The sequence below is a fragment of the Stegodyphus dumicola genome, chromosome 3, assembly GCF_044657685.1.
Source record: "Stegodyphus dumicola isolate Sdum_Otavi_A_Nest chromosome 3, ASM4465768v1".
Taxonomy (NCBI): Eukaryota; Metazoa; Arthropoda; class Arachnida; order Araneae; family Eresidae; genus Stegodyphus; species Stegodyphus dumicola.
In genome coordinates, this window is record NC_140770.1 from 29,092,332 (window position 1) to 29,112,931 (window position 20,600).

Genomic DNA, 20,600 nt, shown 5'->3' on the forward strand with positions numbered 1-20,600 from the left:
AAATGGGAAAAAGATGATACTGTCCTGGAAAGTTTTGAAAGAAAATCTTAAATGTGTAAAAAAAAGGGGGGGTGAAAATATATATATACTTTTTTTTTTTTTTTTTTTGTATAGAACTTTTTTATTTTTTTTATTTTTATATTTTCATAATTTTATTTTTGCTTAAATAGTCAAGAGGAATGAGACATGATTTCAGTACTCATTAATTATTTGGAATTTAATGTTTTAAATTATTACCCTTAATAAGTCTATTTGAAACATTTAAATATGAAAATTAATATGCAGTGTCTTAATTTTAAGTTTTTATTAAAAAAAGTAAGATCAGTTTCACTTTTTCAAGTTAACTTAGCTGTTATCATGATTTTTGGTTCTAAGTAATGTACAAGTACTAGTGTAAAATACATTAAGTGCTTAAGTAAGTCAGTTAAAAATAATGGCACTTGCATATTATCTCACTGACTGTCGGTGGAAATTTTGGCAATGGCCACCAATCATTCAGAAGAATTCTAAAGGAAATGGTCATCCGTAATTGGGTTAAATCATGCTACTTGGACAGTTTACAGGATAATGCATAAGTACAAAAAAATATATCAATATGTATTGAAAATATTTTTGTATCAGTAACCTTTTATATTAAAATCCAGAGATATATATTAATGATTTAAATACTCATATATACAAAATATACTATAGCTCTTTAAACAGCTATTTAACTGATACAGATTCATGTGTAATCTCAATTTTTTATTAAATAAATATATTAAAAGTGAATACATATTATTTAAACAATAAATTGTGTTTTATTAAGCATTCCACTGATGAAAATCCAATTGACATTTAATTATTATTGAATGTTGAAAGCATACAATTTGTACTACACATACTTTGTACTCACTACAGCATACTTTCATCTGTAATGAATTCTGAAGTGTGCTTGTTAATTCTACCCATTAATTAGATTAATATTTGTTATTTTGTAAATATCTCTGGTTTAGATGTGTGTGTAAAAGTATTTAAAATAATTCAGTTAATTAAAATAGTTTATAAATGTTATCAAATAATATTGCAAATTGTACTGGTTGTATAATATTTAATGAATTAGAAGAAAGTGCAAATAAATTATAAATAATGTGTTTATACTAAACTGTTATTGTAAATAAATATTGCTCATTTATTCATCAATAATATTTAAAAAAATAACGTTTCATGTTGAAATCTTAAATAATATGATCGTACATAATGTTATTTATTAAAAATTAATCATTGACTAGATATTTTTTTTCTTTAGCTCATGGCACATTCATTGGTAGTATTAGGTTAGAACCACATAAACCTACTCAGTTACCAGTTGATAGCAAGTTTCATTTTGGTGCATCTACGCGAATGTACATATTACGTGAAAGACCTCAGAAAGCCAACCGTTCATCATCGGAGGATCTGGAGAAGAAAAGTGATGAATTAGAAGGTGGTTTGTTGGGTCTTCCTGAAACAGAAACTGAATTAGATGTATGATATATTTTTAAATCCATCTTTAAGTTAGATATTTTTATATTCTGTGTTTGATGTATTTTAATTGCTTAAATACAGTACAGTATTTTGAAACATACTTTTAGCAATGAAGCATAAAAGGAGTTGACATTAAATGGTTTGCTTAAAGTAATGAAGATATTTGATGATATTTTTTTTTCCTGCTTTTTAAGCTAAAAGAAACAATTATTGTAATTTGACTGGAAATTAAAAGAATGGTCATGGAATGGGATTTTCCTGGAATTATAAGTTTATGCAAAATGCAACCTTAATTGATTTTTTTTTTTTTTTTTTTCCCAAAGCTCCATGTTTCAAAGAGGTCTGGCTTTTTTTGAAGGGACAAAAAATGTCTTTGCGATTGTATTGGAAATAGTATGTTTCAGTAGACAAAATAAATAATGAAAACTAACAATTATAGTGCCTCTATGCAAAGAAAGGATGGAAATTAAGTCTTAACACACTGGAGAAAATTTAAGGGAGAACATTGGAGAATTTAAGTAGGGAGATTGTGATGGATATTGGAAACCTGATTGATGAGTATTAAAAACACTCCTTTATCACCTTAATAAAAGTATTATTTCTATTACAAATGATTATAATAAATCCAATATATATTCGCATTTTCCCTTTCATTAATTACAAAATTATCTGAACTTTTCATAATTTCTACTTCTGAATTATTTTCTGTCATTGATAAAATTTGTTTTTCAATCCATAAGGAACTACTATAAATTTCATTTCTGGAAAATTTATAACTGATTTTTAGTGTTGTTAGGGAATTAAAGAATTTGTGTAATACCTGTTTGTGACTTTGGTGTAGGCATGGAATAAGAAGTTTTATTAAATAAGAATTGTATATTCCTTTATTTTTTGCACAGACACTCTTACTTCTTTGGACAATTCAGTTTTCTAATAATTAGGATGCTATTAGAACCATGCTTTAAAAGGCTATTAGACAGCGTATGTTATTTGTGTATACTCTGAAATCATGTCGGACATCGGTAACCAATTACTTAGCAAAATTCACTGTGTTAGAATTTTGCCATCTGCAACTGATAAGGAACTCTTCTTAAAATATCAAACCATAAGCTATAGTCTATTACTTTAAAATAAGAACTTCAGGGTCATTTTTTTTTTTTTTTTTTTTTTTGTTGCCCAGCTTGCTTTGTATCCATGCGAATAACATCTGCAGCAGATAGCTTCGTCGGCCTAATTTTTTTCTTCCACTCCATTTCCATTTAGCATATTTCACTCTATAAGAAACCCACGAATGAAGGCTTAATCGAACTACTGTCTCAAATTAGGTGGTGCTGTGCCATGATGACGACACGACACGTGTCACCATTGTAAGTGTGGAAATGGCTTTCAAGTGCCTATTTAAGAGAAGCACACTATAATTGGCTGCTGAAACTATGATATTCTGCCCCTCCTTTTTTAAGTACTTGCCTTAATCTAAGAAGAGTAATAGAAAGAATTCTGTGTTCTGTAATATGATGACGATTTGATAGGTTGATGAAGGCTTTTTATTTTTTTAAATGATACTGTGATTTAAGAAATCTTGGAATCTAATAATCTAATTGAAAACTTGGCATGCAGAGCACGTTCAGTTGTAGAGGCTGTATATCATTGCAGCTGTAATAGTGTTAGTGCATATTCTGATTATACAGTAAAAGATCATGTACATTCAAATAGTAATAATAATGTTTTGAAATGGAAATTAAATCTACTAAAGTTTAATTTTATGTATTACTGTTGATTATAGATTTGAATAATCCCTCCTCCATAAAGAAAAATTATTTCTTCTTTAATCAACACTTAAAATTCTAACCCATTTCTCCCTCTAATCTGCAACCAAACTTTTTTTTTAAATTTATTTTTTGTTCTTGGTTCCAGTTTTCACTCTTAGATGGCACCTAATATTCTGTTTGCATTTGTTATGAAGGAAAATGAAACTTATTGAATATTCTTCCCTAATTTATTTCCAGAGGATTTTTTTTTTAAGGGTTGAAATTTATTTATTTAATTGTAGCCAAAGAAAATAATGCAGTCAGAATCATCAAAACCAGCTGAATTGATTAAATAATTCAGAAATTGTTTGTGTCTTTATTGTTTTATTTCTTAAATTTCATTGATTGCCAGCTCTGCCAGTTTTACCGGGAGATTGGTTTTTATCTGTAAGCCTTTGCTAAGGAAAATGTTTCCCAGCAGTAAATGAAGTTTAATTAATTATTTGAGTTTGAAAATTTCATTCCTTACCTCAGCGAAATTTTCATCATAATTTTCATCATAATTTTCATTACTAAATTTTATTTTAATTTATCTTAATCTACTGTAGACATTTAAAGAATTATTTATGAAGATCCAAGCAATGTTTAATTCGTTAATGTTTGCATTTAATTTTGTTTTACATCAGTATATGATATGTTATTACACTTCTAAATGTAATAGTATGTACATTCATTGTTAGTTTGATTTTCATCTTATTTTGCTAAATAAAAGCTTTCCTAGTTAGGATTTTCTAATAGAAATTTAAGATAATTACAAAATAAAATTAGCTAAAACAATATAAAATTATGTAATTTTATTTTAATTTATTTTAAATCAAAATCATATTATAAATCGTTCAGTCAAGCAGAGAATCTCAAATGGCAGTTATTCTGGGACAATCAGGTTTTGAATAAATTGAGAAGTGTCAAACCTAAATTAGAGTACTGGGAGACAAACAGAAACCAGAGGGAGGAGGTAATTTTAACCCGCCTTCGTATCGGTCACACTCGAGCCACGCATAGTTATCTGTTGAAGGCCGAGATTCAACCTGCATGTTCAACCTGTAATGATGTTTTAACTGTTTGCCACTTTTTAATTGAATGTCCACATTTTAACATACTTCGAATGAAATACTTTAATGACTGTGACTTGCCTCTGGACCTTGTAATCGGGAAAGAGGCCAATACAAATTTATTCAACTACCTGAAAAAGAACAGGTCTTTATAATTTAATTTGATTTTGTGTTGCCGTTACACCTTAGTGTTTTAAATTATTTCATGTTTTAGAATTTTACACCCAACTTCATCTGAGCATTGATCATTTCGTCAGTTTTAGATTTTATACTTTTCATTTGATTTTAACCCTGTCTGTCTATTTGTATATATGTCTGTTTTACAGGGAGATAAGTTTTATATAATGTATATCAGCTGTATTTTAAATGTCTGACATGTGGTTCGGTGTGTATAACCTCTGAGGTTTTGTGCCAAAATATGCACATACCAACCAACCTGAATTGTGCTTTACAGAGTGAATGTAAGTCAGTGTGGAGTTGTTTTAAATTGCCATTCCCATGCAACATGAAAACGTGAACAGCTGTGCTTTAAGTTTTATATAATGTATATTATTGTGTTGGCAAGAAAGTAATTTCGATTTGCACAAATATGTTATAGATATGAATATCACAAATATATGATTTATGTTCATTTTGTTGTTCTTTTGTCACCCATGTATTTTTTTTTTTTTTTTTTTTTTCTTTAGAGATTTGGCAGCTGACACTTTTAGGTTGCTATCGAAACAAATTCTGTGTATATTAGTTTATGGTCAGGTTTAACATGGGCTACAAAAATTAACATTTTCGATATATTTTACTTTAAAGGCAAGAAAGCAGCCTAGGCTTACAAAGAGATATGTGAAGTTTATTATTGTATTGGTTGCGTAACAGAATACATGTGTCAGATTAGCTTAGAAAATTTTATTCTGGAGATTTTCACTTGAAGATGACGAGTGTTCTGGCTGACCCTTTGAAGTTCATGATGACAAAATTAAAGCCATAATTGAATCGGATTATCACATAACTGTGTGAGAGATTGCAAAAAGGTTAAATGTATCACACACAACAATTGAAAATTGCATAAGATGTCTTGGACTCGTTAAGAAGCTCAATATTTGGGTTCTGCATGAATTGAAAGAAATTCACATAATACAACAAATCAATATTTGTGATGCGCATTTCGAACGTAATGCAGTTGACCCTTTTTTTAAATGAATTAAAACTGGTGATAAAAAAAAGGGATCATCTTAGAATAACATTAATCAAAAAAGATCATGGTCCAAGGCGAATCAGCATAAATCATATTGAAAGTTAAATTGCTTCAGAAAAAGATCATGCTGCCAATTTGGAAGGATTACAAAGGTGTTGTGCATTTTGAACTGCTTTCAAGCTACCAAAAGATGTGTATTGCCATCAACTTACAAAATTGGAGGAAGCAGTTAAAGAGAAAAGGCCAGAATTGGCAAATCACGAAGGAATCATGTTCTACCGTGACAATTGGAAGATATTTGACTCATTAAAGTTTTTTTTGTACAGAAAACATTGAGTTTTATTTAACACTAAAAAGCTGGAATTACTTTCTTCTCAAACCAGTATACACTGGTGTGCAAAAATTAAGGACGAGACGGTTTTTTCAATATAACTTTGTATAAAAGCTTTCCAAATCAACACATTTAATACCGTAAGATTCCCAATACGTAAGGACATGAGTAATGTAAGCAACACTTACTAAAAGAGAAATCAGAGGGATAAAAAGAAGCTTTATTGAAAAAGTAGCATGGAGCGCAATGCGACTGAAGACCGAAACATCCCTGTGATGGGTGTCCAGCAAGAAACATCTGGTCTTTAATAGAGGATATGATCTCCCCTGACTGCTATGCAGGTTTCACAGCGTCTGCCCATGCTGAGAATGAGGGTGTCGATGAGTTGTTGAGGCATTGCTGCCCATTTGTCTTGCAGCGCCAATCGAAGCTCCGGAATCATTACTGGTGGTAAGGTACGAGCTGCCAAGTGTCTGCCTAGAAAATGCCATACATGCTTGATGGGATTGAGATCCGTAGATCGTGCCGGCCAATCCATATGTTCAATATCCTCACTCTCTAAGAGCTGTTCGGCAGCTACTGTGCGATGACATGGTGCATTGTCGTCCATGAAAAGGAACTGCGGACCCATAGCGCCTCTAAAAAGGCGCACATATGGAAGAAGAATCTTGTTACAATGACGGGTCCCGTTGACTGAACCTGCGTCGAAGATGTGAAGGTCTGTACGACAACCAAGCATGATGCCTCCCCAAACGAGAACACCGCCACCTCCATACTTGTCCCTTTCAATGATGTTCGAGGGATGATTGCGGCTTCCCCGCTCTCTCCAGATGAGTATGCAATGAGAATCACTACTCAGACTGAATCTGCTCTCATCTGTAAAGAGTACTCGTCCCCATTCATTGTCTCTCCAATTCCGGTGTTCCCGGCACCACAGAGAACGCCTTCTCCGATGGGCAGGCGTTAGAGGTACACACCGTATAGGGCGTCGTGCAAACAGACCACCACCGTGCAGTCTTCTGGCCACGGTAACCGAACCATCATCTGAAGATGATGGTTCGGTAAAACCATCGAAACTAGTCCTGTGAAAATTTTGTAGGTATAACGCTGATTTTTGTTGTTTGACTTCTGAATTAGCATCCAGATATCATCTAACAGATTGATTATTTGCCATTTCTCGCTGAGGCAGCAACTCGGTGTGATTTTAACTGCTATACGGCGTGCAATCTCTTTGTCAGAAATACTGATCTTACACCGACAACATGCTTTATACTACTCAGACACTCCCCCATTACGTCTACCTGCATATCTGCGCATGTGCTACCGTACATCACCTTACTTAATCTCCTGATTGGTCTTTCTGTCCGCTCTGCCTCTTCGTTCAGCTGATATGCTAATTTTTCGACTTCGTCCTTAATTTTTGCACACCAGTGTATTTCATAGAAGTATTTACCTAGCTAGATGTTATCTTTTAATTTCTAAAATTAAAAAATAACATAATTTATAATTAGAGAAAATATTGATGGTATTTGTCTATAGCTTTTATTACTTTGCTATTTGTTATGCAATTTTCAGAAAACAGCTAATCTGTGGTTTTTTGTTCTTTACAGAATCTTACTGAATTTAATACTGCTCACAATAGAAGAATAACTATATTGGGTATCACAGATGAAGAAATAAAACCACCAAACAGAAAGAGGAAAAGTATTTCTGTTCATTTCAGTAATGAAGAAGATATTATAAATCCTGGTAATTATTGATTATTTCAAAAACAAACTGGTACTTTCAAATTATCCATATTTCTATGTAATGTTTTCCCTCTTAAAAGTTATTATTTCTTTTAAGATTTTTTTTTTTTTTTGAACTGGATAGTGCTTTAAGTTTTTAAAATAGCTTATTTTCACCAATTCATGGAATCGTCTGTCATGTGACAACTTTTCATGGAAATGTGGATAATTAGAAAGTACTGAAAATTTTGAACCTATGCATGTTGAAAATGCTTTGTTTAATTACATAAAATCTTTGTTTTTTCCAGAGGACATAGATCCTACTGTAGGTCGCTTTCGTAACTTAGTTCAATCTGCCATCATACCTAATAAAGTGAGTAATTTATTAACATTTTGTAAACGAGTGCAATTTTCAGTGTTTTTGCAAATGTAGTGTTCAGAGTAAACCATTGTGCAAATAATTTACAGATCAATGTAATATTTTCTAAATGTTACTTCTTTGAAAGAACTTAAATTTTGGTGTAAGAATAATTGGTATTTTTCTATGTCATATTGGCACCTTTTTTTGTTTTGGCATATTTCCTTGGCAGCTTGTGTTCATCCTGGGATGAAAAAGGCACAGATATGGTTTTATGTGCAAACACAAACTGGCTTAATTGGGTCATACACTCCTTTCAGCAGTGCCATACGATTAATTTGCGTATGATGTCAGGAATTAAAATCTGTTAAGTTCTATGAATTAAAACTTGCTTTAAATTATTTGCAATATAGCAGTTAATTGGAATAATTATGCAACAGAGGTATGTGCCAATTCTTTTTTATATCATTCTATCATTACAATAGATGAATTAACAAAGTTGTGGAAACTGATGAAAACTTATTCACAAAAATATTTAAAAAGTAATGCAAGCATGTTCTTTCTCAACAGTGGGTTTGGGGCAGATTTTGTCATGAAATTATAGAATATTCCTTACAGCTGTTCCCGATCATTACATTTTATCTCAGAAATGTGTGGTATGACTTTACTAGAAAAGCACCAAAAAAATCACTGTTAGTAATATCTGAAAATTCAAAGACGACTGTCAGAATACTCTTAACAGTTTACTAACAGCTATTTAATTTTCATTACCATTCAATCATGTTCATCTATTTCCAAAATGGGTTTAAAAAAGTACAATATAATAACTGGAATTTTCTACAAAATCGCAAAATGTATACTAATAGTCACCTGAATCAAATTACACTTTCCATATTTATTTTATTCAGGGCTGTAATCAGTCTTTCTGTTTGAAATATGTTGAATGAGGCTCATTCTGAATGACTTTTATCACCAATTAAAAACTGTCTGATAGGTTCATTATTTTTGTTATACCTACATTTCACAATGTTACAAGCTGTGATTTATAAAGCAGTTTTTTTATTAAACAAATCAAGATTTTGTAGGAAATTAAATTTATATAAATATTGAATTGCTTAATCTTGGAAATAAAAGGTATGCTTTTTTTTTCCCGTCCTAGTTTATTTTAAAACTTTTGTAGATGGTTGCCAAATATCATAAGTGTAAATGCATAAAAGGATATAGGTGCCATGTAAAAGAAACTTATCTTAGAGGATGGGCACTACACTCACATATTTTCAAATAGAATATTTCAGTAATTTTCAGCATTCTATACCTAGTATTGATGATAGAAGGGACATTTTTAGGAGCATTTTTGTGTGAAATATTACTTTATAGAAGTTAGGTGAATCGTCAAGGCTTCTTGAAGAATAATTGGTACTCTTATCAGAACTGGATTAAGAAATGTATGTATGTATTAATGTATGTGTTTATGTATGCATGTGTGTGTATGCACATAATGCATATGTACATACATTTCTGAATCTAGTCTCGATAACAGAATAACGAATAATTAGATTGCATATTACCACATAGAATTAAATTGAGAAGGAAAAAAGTTTTTTCTCTACACAGTGCTCTAAAGCTCATTTCTCACAGTGTTCTCATTTAAATTATATTTTTATGCACGTTCATCTGTCTTGTTTTAAGTATAACTTGATTACAGATATATATGAAAAAAGTTTTAGCACAATTTGACATAACATACAATAGATTTCCTCTGTGTAATTGAAGTTACACTCAGATAAATGAATGACTGGCTAATTTCAAAACACATACAAAATACAAATTACAGTTTGTAAATTAAAATTCAAAATCATATATGATGTATATGTTATGCAGTTATTTAGCTAAAAAACAAGTTCATCACTGTCATTTATCTTTTTATGTTTACACTGAAAGAAAAAAAAAAATTCTGTTTTTTTTTTTTTTTTTTTTTTTGTCAGACATATTTTAATAACTCTGCTGTTCTATGTAGCTTATCAATTTAAGGAATATTCATGCCTTCCTGAATTAATTTGTCTTCCTCCCTTTAACTTTTTGACATCTTTTACATTGTCCAGGTCTTTATCTAGCATTAGTTCTGTGTGAATAACTGTTTCAGTAATGTGATTGTTACATTTCATTATCTAAAATAATATTGTCTGCAAACCATGTATTGATAACTCTTTCTTTCATGTCTCTGAAATTACATTTTTTTCATTATCAGACTTCAGAGTATGATATTTATTATGTAATTAAATAGCATAATGTTGTTTTTAATCTATTGAGCAGTTGATTGGCATAATAAAAATCACATTGATTAAAAAATTTATTTATGAAATTTATAAGTAATTTATAGATATAAAATTATATTATACAAAGTCAAGTCTTATTTAAAATACATAGGTATGCTGTTTGAAAATTTAGAAGTTATCTGAGAGAAATATCCCAAAATAAAAGTTACCATACATTGACTTCTGCCTCTTCTTACCTTTTGGAAGCAGGCTGTAGTCAAGTCAATAATTTACTGCAGAAAACAAGCTGAATATTTTTTAATGAGGGGATTTAAGAATTAAGTTAAGCAGTTTTATACCAAATATTAAAAAATATTGTATCAGCACATCAAGTGACCCATCAGATTCATTAAAATTGAACATTTGTGCACTTGGAATCTGTGATTTTGTTTCTGAAAACTTGTTTCTATTGTAAAATTTAAAATAATGATAATACAAATAACAACAATAATAATTATATTAATAGTAATAAAATCATTTTTCTTCAAAAAAATTTTCACATTCTTGGTTTGTTATCTTTTAAGTTACTTATGTGCAGTTACTTATATTATGACTATGCTATATAATATAATACGGAGGAAAATGTAAAAAGATCAATGAAGAAAACTATTCTTTAAAAAAGGGTTGATGTAAGAAAAAGTGGAGAATTTCTGCCTTAAGTGCATACTTTTATTCTCTCTAAAGAGAATTACAATTTGTGGTCAGTTAAAAATGCCTCAAGTTTTATATCTTGTCATAATTCCATAATTGATAATTCTCAAAAACATATGAAATATTTTCTTATTTTTACGACTAATTTTTTGACTTATGGGTATAAGGTATTTTTCCGCCCTTTCTGCATACCTTCGCGTTGCAACAGGAACAACACTCGACGCATATTCGGGAGGTCTGGCATTCAAATTCTGGCGAGGGCATTGCATATTTTTCACGTCTCCTGCTCCCCCCCCAAAAAAACCCTAATTATTCTTCATTGGCCCATGAACTTAAAAGGTCGCACACAATAATTCGTCACCACCAGAATTTGGTGATTGGGTCCCCTCATTCCCAGCCACCCTTTGAAAGGGAGAGTATATAGGGTATTTTCTTCCTTCTTTCTGCATGCCTTCACTGTTTTCAAATTACTGAAGTTTTGCTTTTTGGATCACGTGGTATACATATTCAACATATGTCCTAATACCTTTTTAAGTAAATAAACAAGTGTGTATTTTGAAATGGATCCAAACCATTGAGACAGAATAGCAGAATGAAAAGAAAATAGCCTTTTTTTAATGAATACCTACTTAAAATAGTTAAAAACATGATAATGATGTTACTCAATCCGTTATTAGATCCTTTAAATGTGATTTTATTCAAAGTTTATATTGAAAAAATGAAATAAAGACTATTTGTTAAGAAAGGAGTATGAAAATGCCCCTCCTCCTGTTTTCTACAAGAAAAATGTAAGATGGATAAGAAATCAAAACATGAGAACTTTTTTTTTAAATGTTTGTGAATCAAAATTTATCAAAAATCTTAGTACGAAAGAAGGAGGAAAAATAGAGTTTTCTCTTTTAATGAGTGCTATCAAACTATATACATTTCTTATTTAAATTTTATATTTTAATTTGCTCCCATGCTGACAGTATATAAATGAGTATGATTTTAAGTATTATAACTGAAATATATGTTTGTTTCTTTTAGCGACAAAGAGAAGAATCATCCAATTTATTTGGTACTGGACTCAATTCCAATCCAGCTAAAAGAATGTCTCAGTCATTTCATACAGCTAATGATGTTTCTCGCTCAGACTCTGGACATGGTCCAATCAGTCCGTTGTTCACACCATCACTGTCTGTGAAGTTAGGTTTGCATCTACCAAATCCAGCACCAGATATAGATTTAGAACCTCCAGAAGTAATACCTGATTACACCATAACTGTTCCAAACACTAATATTGTTAATGAAGCAAATATGGCACCAGAACCCAAGAAGAAGAAATACGCAAAAGAAGCATGGCCTGGGAAAAAACCAACTCCATCTTTGCTTGTTTGATAAAAAAAAATTTCAGTATTGATTAAAGATTTTAAACCATGCTTGAAAAGGCTTTTATTGAATGATTAAGTGGACTGGCAAGCTGTTGTATTTTTTTTTTTTTTTTTTTTTTTGTTCAAGTTAAGCCTTTAAAGTGTCCTTTGACCCCCATAACATTTGACCGCAATTATGGGACTTCAAATTATTTCATTTTTGAGGTGTTTATGCTTTGGCAATAAAAATGTTAAATGCAAAGAAAAATGAAAATGTATAAATTCATTGTTTTATCTTAAATAGATCTTTGCTTTTAATTGTCATCTATTTCTGGAAAATGTTTTTAAACCATGTATTTTGGTTAATGAAATTTTAATGGCCATTGCATATTCTTATAATTGCTTCTATTTAATATTTGCCTTAGTTTTATAAAAACATGTGGCAATTAAAAAAAATCTGGAGGCCTATAATAATTAATAAATATAACAAAAATCATGCAAGTTGAATTTTTGAGAAGTGGTGGAAATGAAAATATTTTCCAGTAACACTTTTAAAGTTGAATGTCAGAGATTTGTCATGATAATCCTGGAATTTATATTACATTAAAAGCTTGATTATTGGGAAATGCTGAATATGTGAAAACTGCATGCAGTTGAGCATATAAAAATAATTCATGGCAGAAGGGCCAAATGAATGAGAGAAATTTGTAGTCTAAAATTATAATAACTCTCATTTTATTATTATTACTATTATTAACTTGAATGTCAAAAGCCTGCATTTAAAATTATACTAATTTTTTTTTCAAAAAATCTATTTCAGACATAAAAGCCAACATGTTTCATAGGGTTTAAACATACAAAACTTACAGGGAAATCCCATTTGTTAAAAAAGTTTGTGGAGATATCACCAAACTTCCACAATCATTCTGTCACAGAAGTTTAAGGAAAAGATCATTGTTTATTTAAGTAGCCGCAATGTGGCCATCCTTTGTCTTGCTTTTAAATATGTATCAGAAAAATGTAAAGGGAACATCAAACATTAAATTTAAAAACTGCACAGAATTTCACCCTGCAGAACAACTTTATTAAAAAAGAAAAAACACAAATTTCAATAAAAATGTATTATATATAAAAAAACAGTTATAATGAAATAAGCAATATCCCTTAATACAAACATTAATTAACCTAATAAATAAATTAATCAACTTCCCATTCCAAAATTTCAAGAGTTCAAATGGTATAATGGAAGTTAATGTTTCGAAGTTCATTTGTTTTGACGTTAATAAGTATGTGTGTTTGTTTGCTAATAACTCAGTTACTACTATAGCTATCATCACCAAACTTTGTACAATTCTTTTCTGGGTTCTGAAAAAGGTCGACGTCCACTTTTTTTTCCAAAAAAAAAAGTAGCTAAAAATCAGATATTAATTAAAAATGCTTATTTTCGCCCTCATTTTTCGGAGTGGCAACAGTACTGATATCAGCAACAATGGCTGTGTGTCATTGTTACTGTTATAATGAGAGAGAATTATTAATTTGACACAATTTCATCAAAAAACATAAAATTTAAAAAAACTCATTCGAATTTTAAAAAAATCGCTTTGAGGTGCACTGGTTCTTGTTTAGATGCACTAGCCCTGGGTCTATTAGCTTACGTGCAGCATGAATAAAAGACACATAGACTCTTACTTTTATTATATGTAGAGATTAGATAACTGACAGATACAAGTTATGGAGGTACAGCATATAAAAACTTAAGTCACTTATCCTAATTTTTCATGCTGCATCTGCATTGTTTATCTGTTTTCAAATAAAGTCACATGTCATGCCCATTAATGTATACTTTTTTTTAATGAGAATCCCACAGTTTTTAAAACACTTATAGTTTTAAATGTTTGGTAGAAAGCAAGTCCCAAATTTTAATTATCTTTTTTCCTTTTAGGAATGTGAGGAAAGAAGCAAATAAATAACAGTTAACTTATATCCTTCACAAAAGCTAAACTGGTTTATGAAAAATTAATCAGGTTTGCATTAAATGATGGCAAAGATTTTATGATTTTTTTGCAAGTTTTATTTGCTTACTTTTGGGAGGGGGGAGTTTTTAAAATTCTAAAATATTCTGGTTGCTGGAGTTTTGTTGTTAGATGAATGCCAGATAGTCACACTTTTACTGTATACCCAAGAAATTTCATCCATAGAACAATGAAAAAAATTCATTTGGCTTCTAATGAGTTATTTTTCTGACACAGAACTCATCAAATCAAGTCATTATGTCAGGTTACAAATATTCTATTTAACAGGAACCTCTGCAAGAAATTTAAAAAATATGTTATAGTGTATTGACTAGAAATGAAATAAGCACAATCAAATTTATTTAATGAAAAATCATATTTTGGTTTAGCATATGTGCATTTTATTTTCCCTTGCATTTATTATTTGAAATGTATTTTGTGCAGGTTTTTTATTAAACTGATGTGGCAAGTGTTTTCTTAACTTTGCTTCTATTATTTACGTTTCAGCACAACATATTTGGATCAGTTTCCATCAGGTACTGCAATGTTAATATTACTATGTATTCTTATTGGAATGCAGGTTTCTTTTAAAGAAATAATACCATGATAGTTATTAATAGTTTATCTATAATTAGTTTTCATTTAACCGCATTCTTCAGGAGTTAAATTACTCACATAATTCTCCTGTCAATTTTCAGATGTTAAAATTAGTTAATAAAAGGGGGGAATATGCAAGGAGATACAATGAATAAAATCAATTTTAAGAGGGAAAAAAATTAATGTGATGGAAATGGAGGAAGAAATGTAATATAAATGACATCACATCACTGCAATTTATTTCAATCAAAATTTTTTGACTGGATTTCTGTGATTGTGGGATGACCAACCGAGGTGATGAAGAATGGAAATTTTTTCTGTTTAAGATTTGTATTCCAACATATTATTAAAAAATTACAAGAAATTGCGTACTTAATATTTTTCAGACAGTATGAAACTTGCAGTTTAAGATATGAGCATTTAAATCTAATAAAGATGTAATTATTGAAAAAATCACCAAAATTTGGTTTATTATGTTAACTATTCAGAGCAAATTTATTTAATTTTTTTTTTTTTTTTCTATGTGTGTGCAAATAGTGAAATTCTAAAATTATTTGCTCATTCATAAAGTGGTGATATGTGGAAAAATTCATTAAAAAAATCTAAGTGAACTTTTACTATCCCTACAATATGAGCACCAAATTTCTTAGCTTTGGGTTTATCTGTGTGTGTGCCGTGTAATGAATCACATACTCACAAATTCTCCGTTTTATTATAGTAGTGATTTATGATTATACTGTTTGGATTTTATACAAATTTGTGTTATGAAATACTATAGCGTTCTAATTAATTTGGACAGAGAGAATTTTTCACAGAATTTTAAGTTGCCAGCAGGTCCCTCTAAGCAAATTTACCTCCAGAATCACCTCCATCTGGATTTCAGCTTTTGACTACTAGAACTGGTTTAGACAATGAATTAGGATTATTAGGCTTGTTCCTGTGCGAAGAGGAAGTTACTTTTGCATACTTTTTGCATTCATTCATTTTTTGGTACTAAAAATGGATATAACTCCTGTACACAGGAAAGATTATCGCACTTTATAGTTACACATTCATGACTGTAAGAAATATTGCAGACTTCCGCCGTTGGTGTTGGAAAGTCGAGTGTTTCATGAATTCTGAGGAGATTCAATGAAACTGGATCATTTTCATCAAAAGTGAAGGAAATTGTGCTTGTGATCAAAAGTGAAGTGATTGTTGAAGGAAAAGGAAAACAGCTTCAAAATCCAATTGATTCCTACTCCAAAGTAGCATTGTTAATCCAGTAATAATAATAATAATAAAATCAAAGATCTTATCTGTTGTCTAATGGTATTGATATTCATTCTGTACGATGCACACTCGTTGCTGGTCGAAAGGCAAAAAAAGATATTAAAAAATGATTTTTAGCATGTCAAATGAAGAAAAGCTATTATTCTAGGCCCAAAAAATACAAATCTTGGATCACAAATGACTGGAAAAAGGTAATTTTAATCGATGACCCTCATTTATTTTTTCACAGTTACCCATCTAACATTGTTAGACAAAGTAAGGGCAAATAAATAAGACCTCAGCATATACAACAAACTATAAAATACCCTCAAAAACAAACGCTTTGGGTTTTTCATCGCAGATAACAATTTAAGACTAGTTCTTATTGACAGAATTATGAATTCATCAGAGACTAGAAATTTTAAAAGGTAGGATTGTGCCATTTTTGAAAACCTTTGCAGGGACATTTCAACATGACTTGGCTTGTCACATTTCAAGATCTGCCGAAGGGTTCACACCAGAAAATAAAATTATTGTCCTAGAGGTGGCTTTGAAATTCAGTAGATTCAACTCCAATCGAGAACTTGTGTCACATCCTCAGGGAACATCTTAGCAAAATGGATTGTACAACAAAAAAGCTAAAAGTGCTAATCTAAGAACACTAAAAATGTGTGGTTACATGATGAAGTAAAAATGTGCACAAGATGAGTAAGAGTCTATGCCTAAGTGCATTCTGGAGGTCATTTTTGCTAAAGGGAAACATATTTCTTATTAATTTTATTATCGCTATATATGAAAACATAAATAAATCATAAAAAATCACTTTGTCCCAATTAATTAGCACAGTATAATACATTCAAGCAGTTCAAATAATACAGCAAGCTCATGCTGACAGGCCACTTGGGATTGAAAATGTGACTTTTGATATTTGTAATATGTACTGAATAAAATGTTCATTTTGTGAAAAACTGTTTTAACACATATCTTTTTTTGATTGTATATAAAAGTGTACAATGTTTCATTTTTGTCAAGAATGTGTGAAAAAATTTATAAATAAAGAAGATATGAGAAAAAGCATGCTAATATCTAATAAAAAATCAACCTTAATTGATATTATCTAGGAAAACTCTCAGTTTTGAATGGGCCAAGCACTGGGCCCAATTTCTTTGAAAATTAAAAATATTCTGTGTGTACATTTGCTTGCCATGCTAATCTCCCTGTAAATTAAAAGAATTTTTTTGTAAAACCATTATTAAAGAGGGCTGATTTTTTAAAATTTTATGTAAGTGCAGAAACATTCTCTGATGCATACTGCTTAAAAGATTGAGATAACAGTTTCCTAATAATTTCTAATATATTTAGATATATTGATATATATATATTTAAATATATTTTATTTTTATATTTATATATTTCTTTTGGCTAGATTGACCAGCCACAAAAATGCATTTCTATCTCAGCTGCCAAAACAGTTATCAGTCCTTAGCTCAACATAATTATTTGTGAGATGCTTTTGTGTATTTGGGGCAAGAGCATTCAATCCCATATATGTGTGTGTCTGGTATTTTGAGTGTTTTTCATAGTAGGAAAAAAATAGGTGACAGTAAGGTAAAAGTGTTTTCTCCTTCTATAATAGATAGAGATATAATGTGTCTACTAGCATTTAAGTTATAACATTCCCCTCCCCCAAAGAATTATGAACATTTTGTCGTAAACTCACTTTTTATTAATATAATGGTTTTTAATTTCCTTCCTTCAAATCATTATTTTTTAGTGTAAAGAAATGAAGTGTAGGCAAAATATTTATGTAAGTAGCATATTTATTCGATTAATGCTTCAAGATCACATGTTAAAGTTATATGCGGAAGAAGATTACACAGCCTCATTCAACTCAGTAGGCTGCTGATACTGCCTTTTTTGCCTCTGTGAAGATATCCTTGACTCAAATTTTGCTTACAGTACCAATCTAGAAGATAAATAAAGCAGATGAAACTAATGATGATTTTCACGTTCAGAGTGGTTCTACTACTAACTTATGCTAACTTCCAGAACCTTCCTGTGTAGAATTTATAATGATTTATTTTAAATATTATTCTTATTTAATTAATATTTGTTATAGTACTGCAAATGCTTTTAATAATAGCAATGAAGATAAGAGCTTAAGTGATCAAAATGATTCTGGTGGAATTGACTGTATAGAAGAAATAGCCAAGGTGAGTTATATTTAAAACATACGACTTTGAAAGAGATGAGTATAGTACAATTTTGATGATCAGTTTCAGAAAATTAGACAACTATTCTGGAAAAAAAAAAAAAAAAAAAAAAAAAGAGTTAAAATAGTTAATTCTTGTCAGCAAAGGAGATGACTTGCTGAATAATTTAAAGATGTAAAAAAGTATATTAATAATTTCCCATGTGTAATTAACTTCAGAAAAAGATAATACTTCAATAAAAGCCAGGAATTACCATTCTGTTCTGGCTCAGATGAAATAAAAATAAAAACTATGCATTTCAAAGAACACTCATGCAATGTTTATAATTAAAATCAATGTTCTTATCAAGTTTCTTATATTAAGCAGGTATTTAAAAGAACTGTGGAAGTTGCTAGTATAGTGAAAACTCCCAATTTCACTCTAGATTAACATTTTCTAAAAAAAGGTTGTACGCTTATTAAATTATTATCACAAATCATTAGAATAAAGAATAATTTCTAGAGGAAATTCAAAAAGGAAAACAAAATATATGGGATAACAGCAGTGATAGCAGATAAGGTCCCAGTATCTAGTCCCAGTCCAGTTTTTAACCACCACAGTATATAATTTAACTGCTTGTAATTTGGAATATATAGATACATTAATCAACCATTATATTGTTGAAGGTATTCGTGGTTCATTTCTGTTTACTGTTACAACTTCGCTAAATCGAGACGAGCAGATGAATAAAACAGAATTAAAGTTCTTACCTTAATAAAGTGTAATCCAAGCTGCAGAGGTAAGGAACACGATCATTGTATTAGCAAACACAAAATAACATATTTATTAGGTATATGAAGAAAAAAATATCTAGAGATGATTACAAGCGTTGTTTGCTGTCCATTGCATAACGCGAGAAGTGAGTCATACAAGGAGAGAATGTTTCTCCTTGTTTTTTGGATCAAGTCCAATCACAGTTAGCGGGTGTGAGGGGGGAGTTGCACAGCCTCGTCGCTGTCGTTATGAATTGCTCCACAATCTCCCACTCGATGAGCTGTTCTGTCCACAGTAAGCCCGATTCCTTTTAATAAAAACTCCAGCTGTTGTCTGGGCAAAGGTTTTGTGAACATGTCTGCATACATCATTTTACTGTTGCAGTGTATGTATTTAACAATCCCTTGATTTTGTAGATCACATACGTAATGATATTTCACATCGATGTGTTTAGTGTAGCTGCTTCCTTTCTCTTTTCGGGAAAGATTTATGCATGATATATTGTCCTCGAATACGATGTTAGCTTCCTGTTGAGCGAAACCTAAATCTCCCATCAGTTGTCTAATCCATTGTAGCTCCTGCAGTGTTAAGGCTAGAGCGATGTATTCGGCTTCTGTCGAAGATAGGGCGACACAATTTTGTTTCTTGCTTCCCCATGATACCGTACTGTTTCCTATTTTAAATATATATCCGGATGTGGATTTTCTGTCAGAGGTATCTCCTGCCCAATCAGCATCACTATAAGCTTTGATGACTGGTGCACCATTGGATTTTAGATGTAATTTGTAATTAATTGTAGCTCTCAAATATCGTATGATTTTAATGATACCGTTCCAGTCCGATGTTGATGGATTTTCTACTTTTCTGCTAAGTATTCCAACAGAATTTGCTATGTCAGGTCTTGATACTGTTGCTAAATATAAAAGTGCTCCCACTGCTTCCCTATACTTCCGATTATCGGGAAAAATGTCATCCTGGTTGTTTTAGTTCTTCGCAAAATTCGTAGTCATGGGTGTATAGCTTAGTTTCTTTGGTGACTCTCCGTCGAATTTTTCGATCATACTATTAATCTTGTTAGCTTGATGAAGTTTAAAGCTTCCGTCTTTTTCTCTTTTGATTTCAATTCCTAGATATGTAGACACTTCTCCAAGATTTTGAATGTCGAAATATTCTTTGAGAATTCGTTCAACTTCTTGAATTGATTCACACTTGTCGCTCGTGACTAATATGTCATCAACGTAAACGATTATGTAAGTTCTTGCGTTTTTCTCGATTAGTGTGAAGGAACATGGATCAGCCTTTCCTTGAACGTATCCTTGTTTGCGCAGGATTTCAGCTATCTTGTGATTCCAGTTTCTGGTTGCCTGTTTTATTTCTTATGTGTACGATTTGGTTGTCTTCTACGAGTAAACTAATGGTAGCTTGTGCTTGTTCATCTCGTTTTCTCCATTCGACGTTTATTTCTTTTGGTGTATCATCTACTAT

At 30.7% G+C, this 20,600-nt stretch overlaps 1 protein-coding gene across 1 annotated transcript in view; it reads left to right on the forward strand.

Annotated features, from left to right (window-relative positions):
* NiPp1 (nuclear inhibitor of protein phosphatase 1) overlaps positions 1–14,775 on the forward strand; it is a 36,317-nt gene extending 21,542 nt beyond the window's left edge. The window contains exons 4-7 of the mRNA XM_035364048.2: positions 1,289–1,506; positions 7,497–7,635; positions 7,922–7,986; positions 11,967–14,775. Coding sequence (XP_035219939.1) covers positions 1,289–1,506; positions 7,497–7,635; positions 7,922–7,986; positions 11,967–12,317 — 773 coding nt within the window. The 3' untranslated portion in view covers positions 12,318–14,775. The remainder of the gene's footprint in view (positions 1–1,288; positions 1,507–7,496; positions 7,636–7,921; positions 7,987–11,966) is intronic.
* The last annotated feature ends 5,825 nt before the right edge of the window (positions 14,776–20,600 follow it).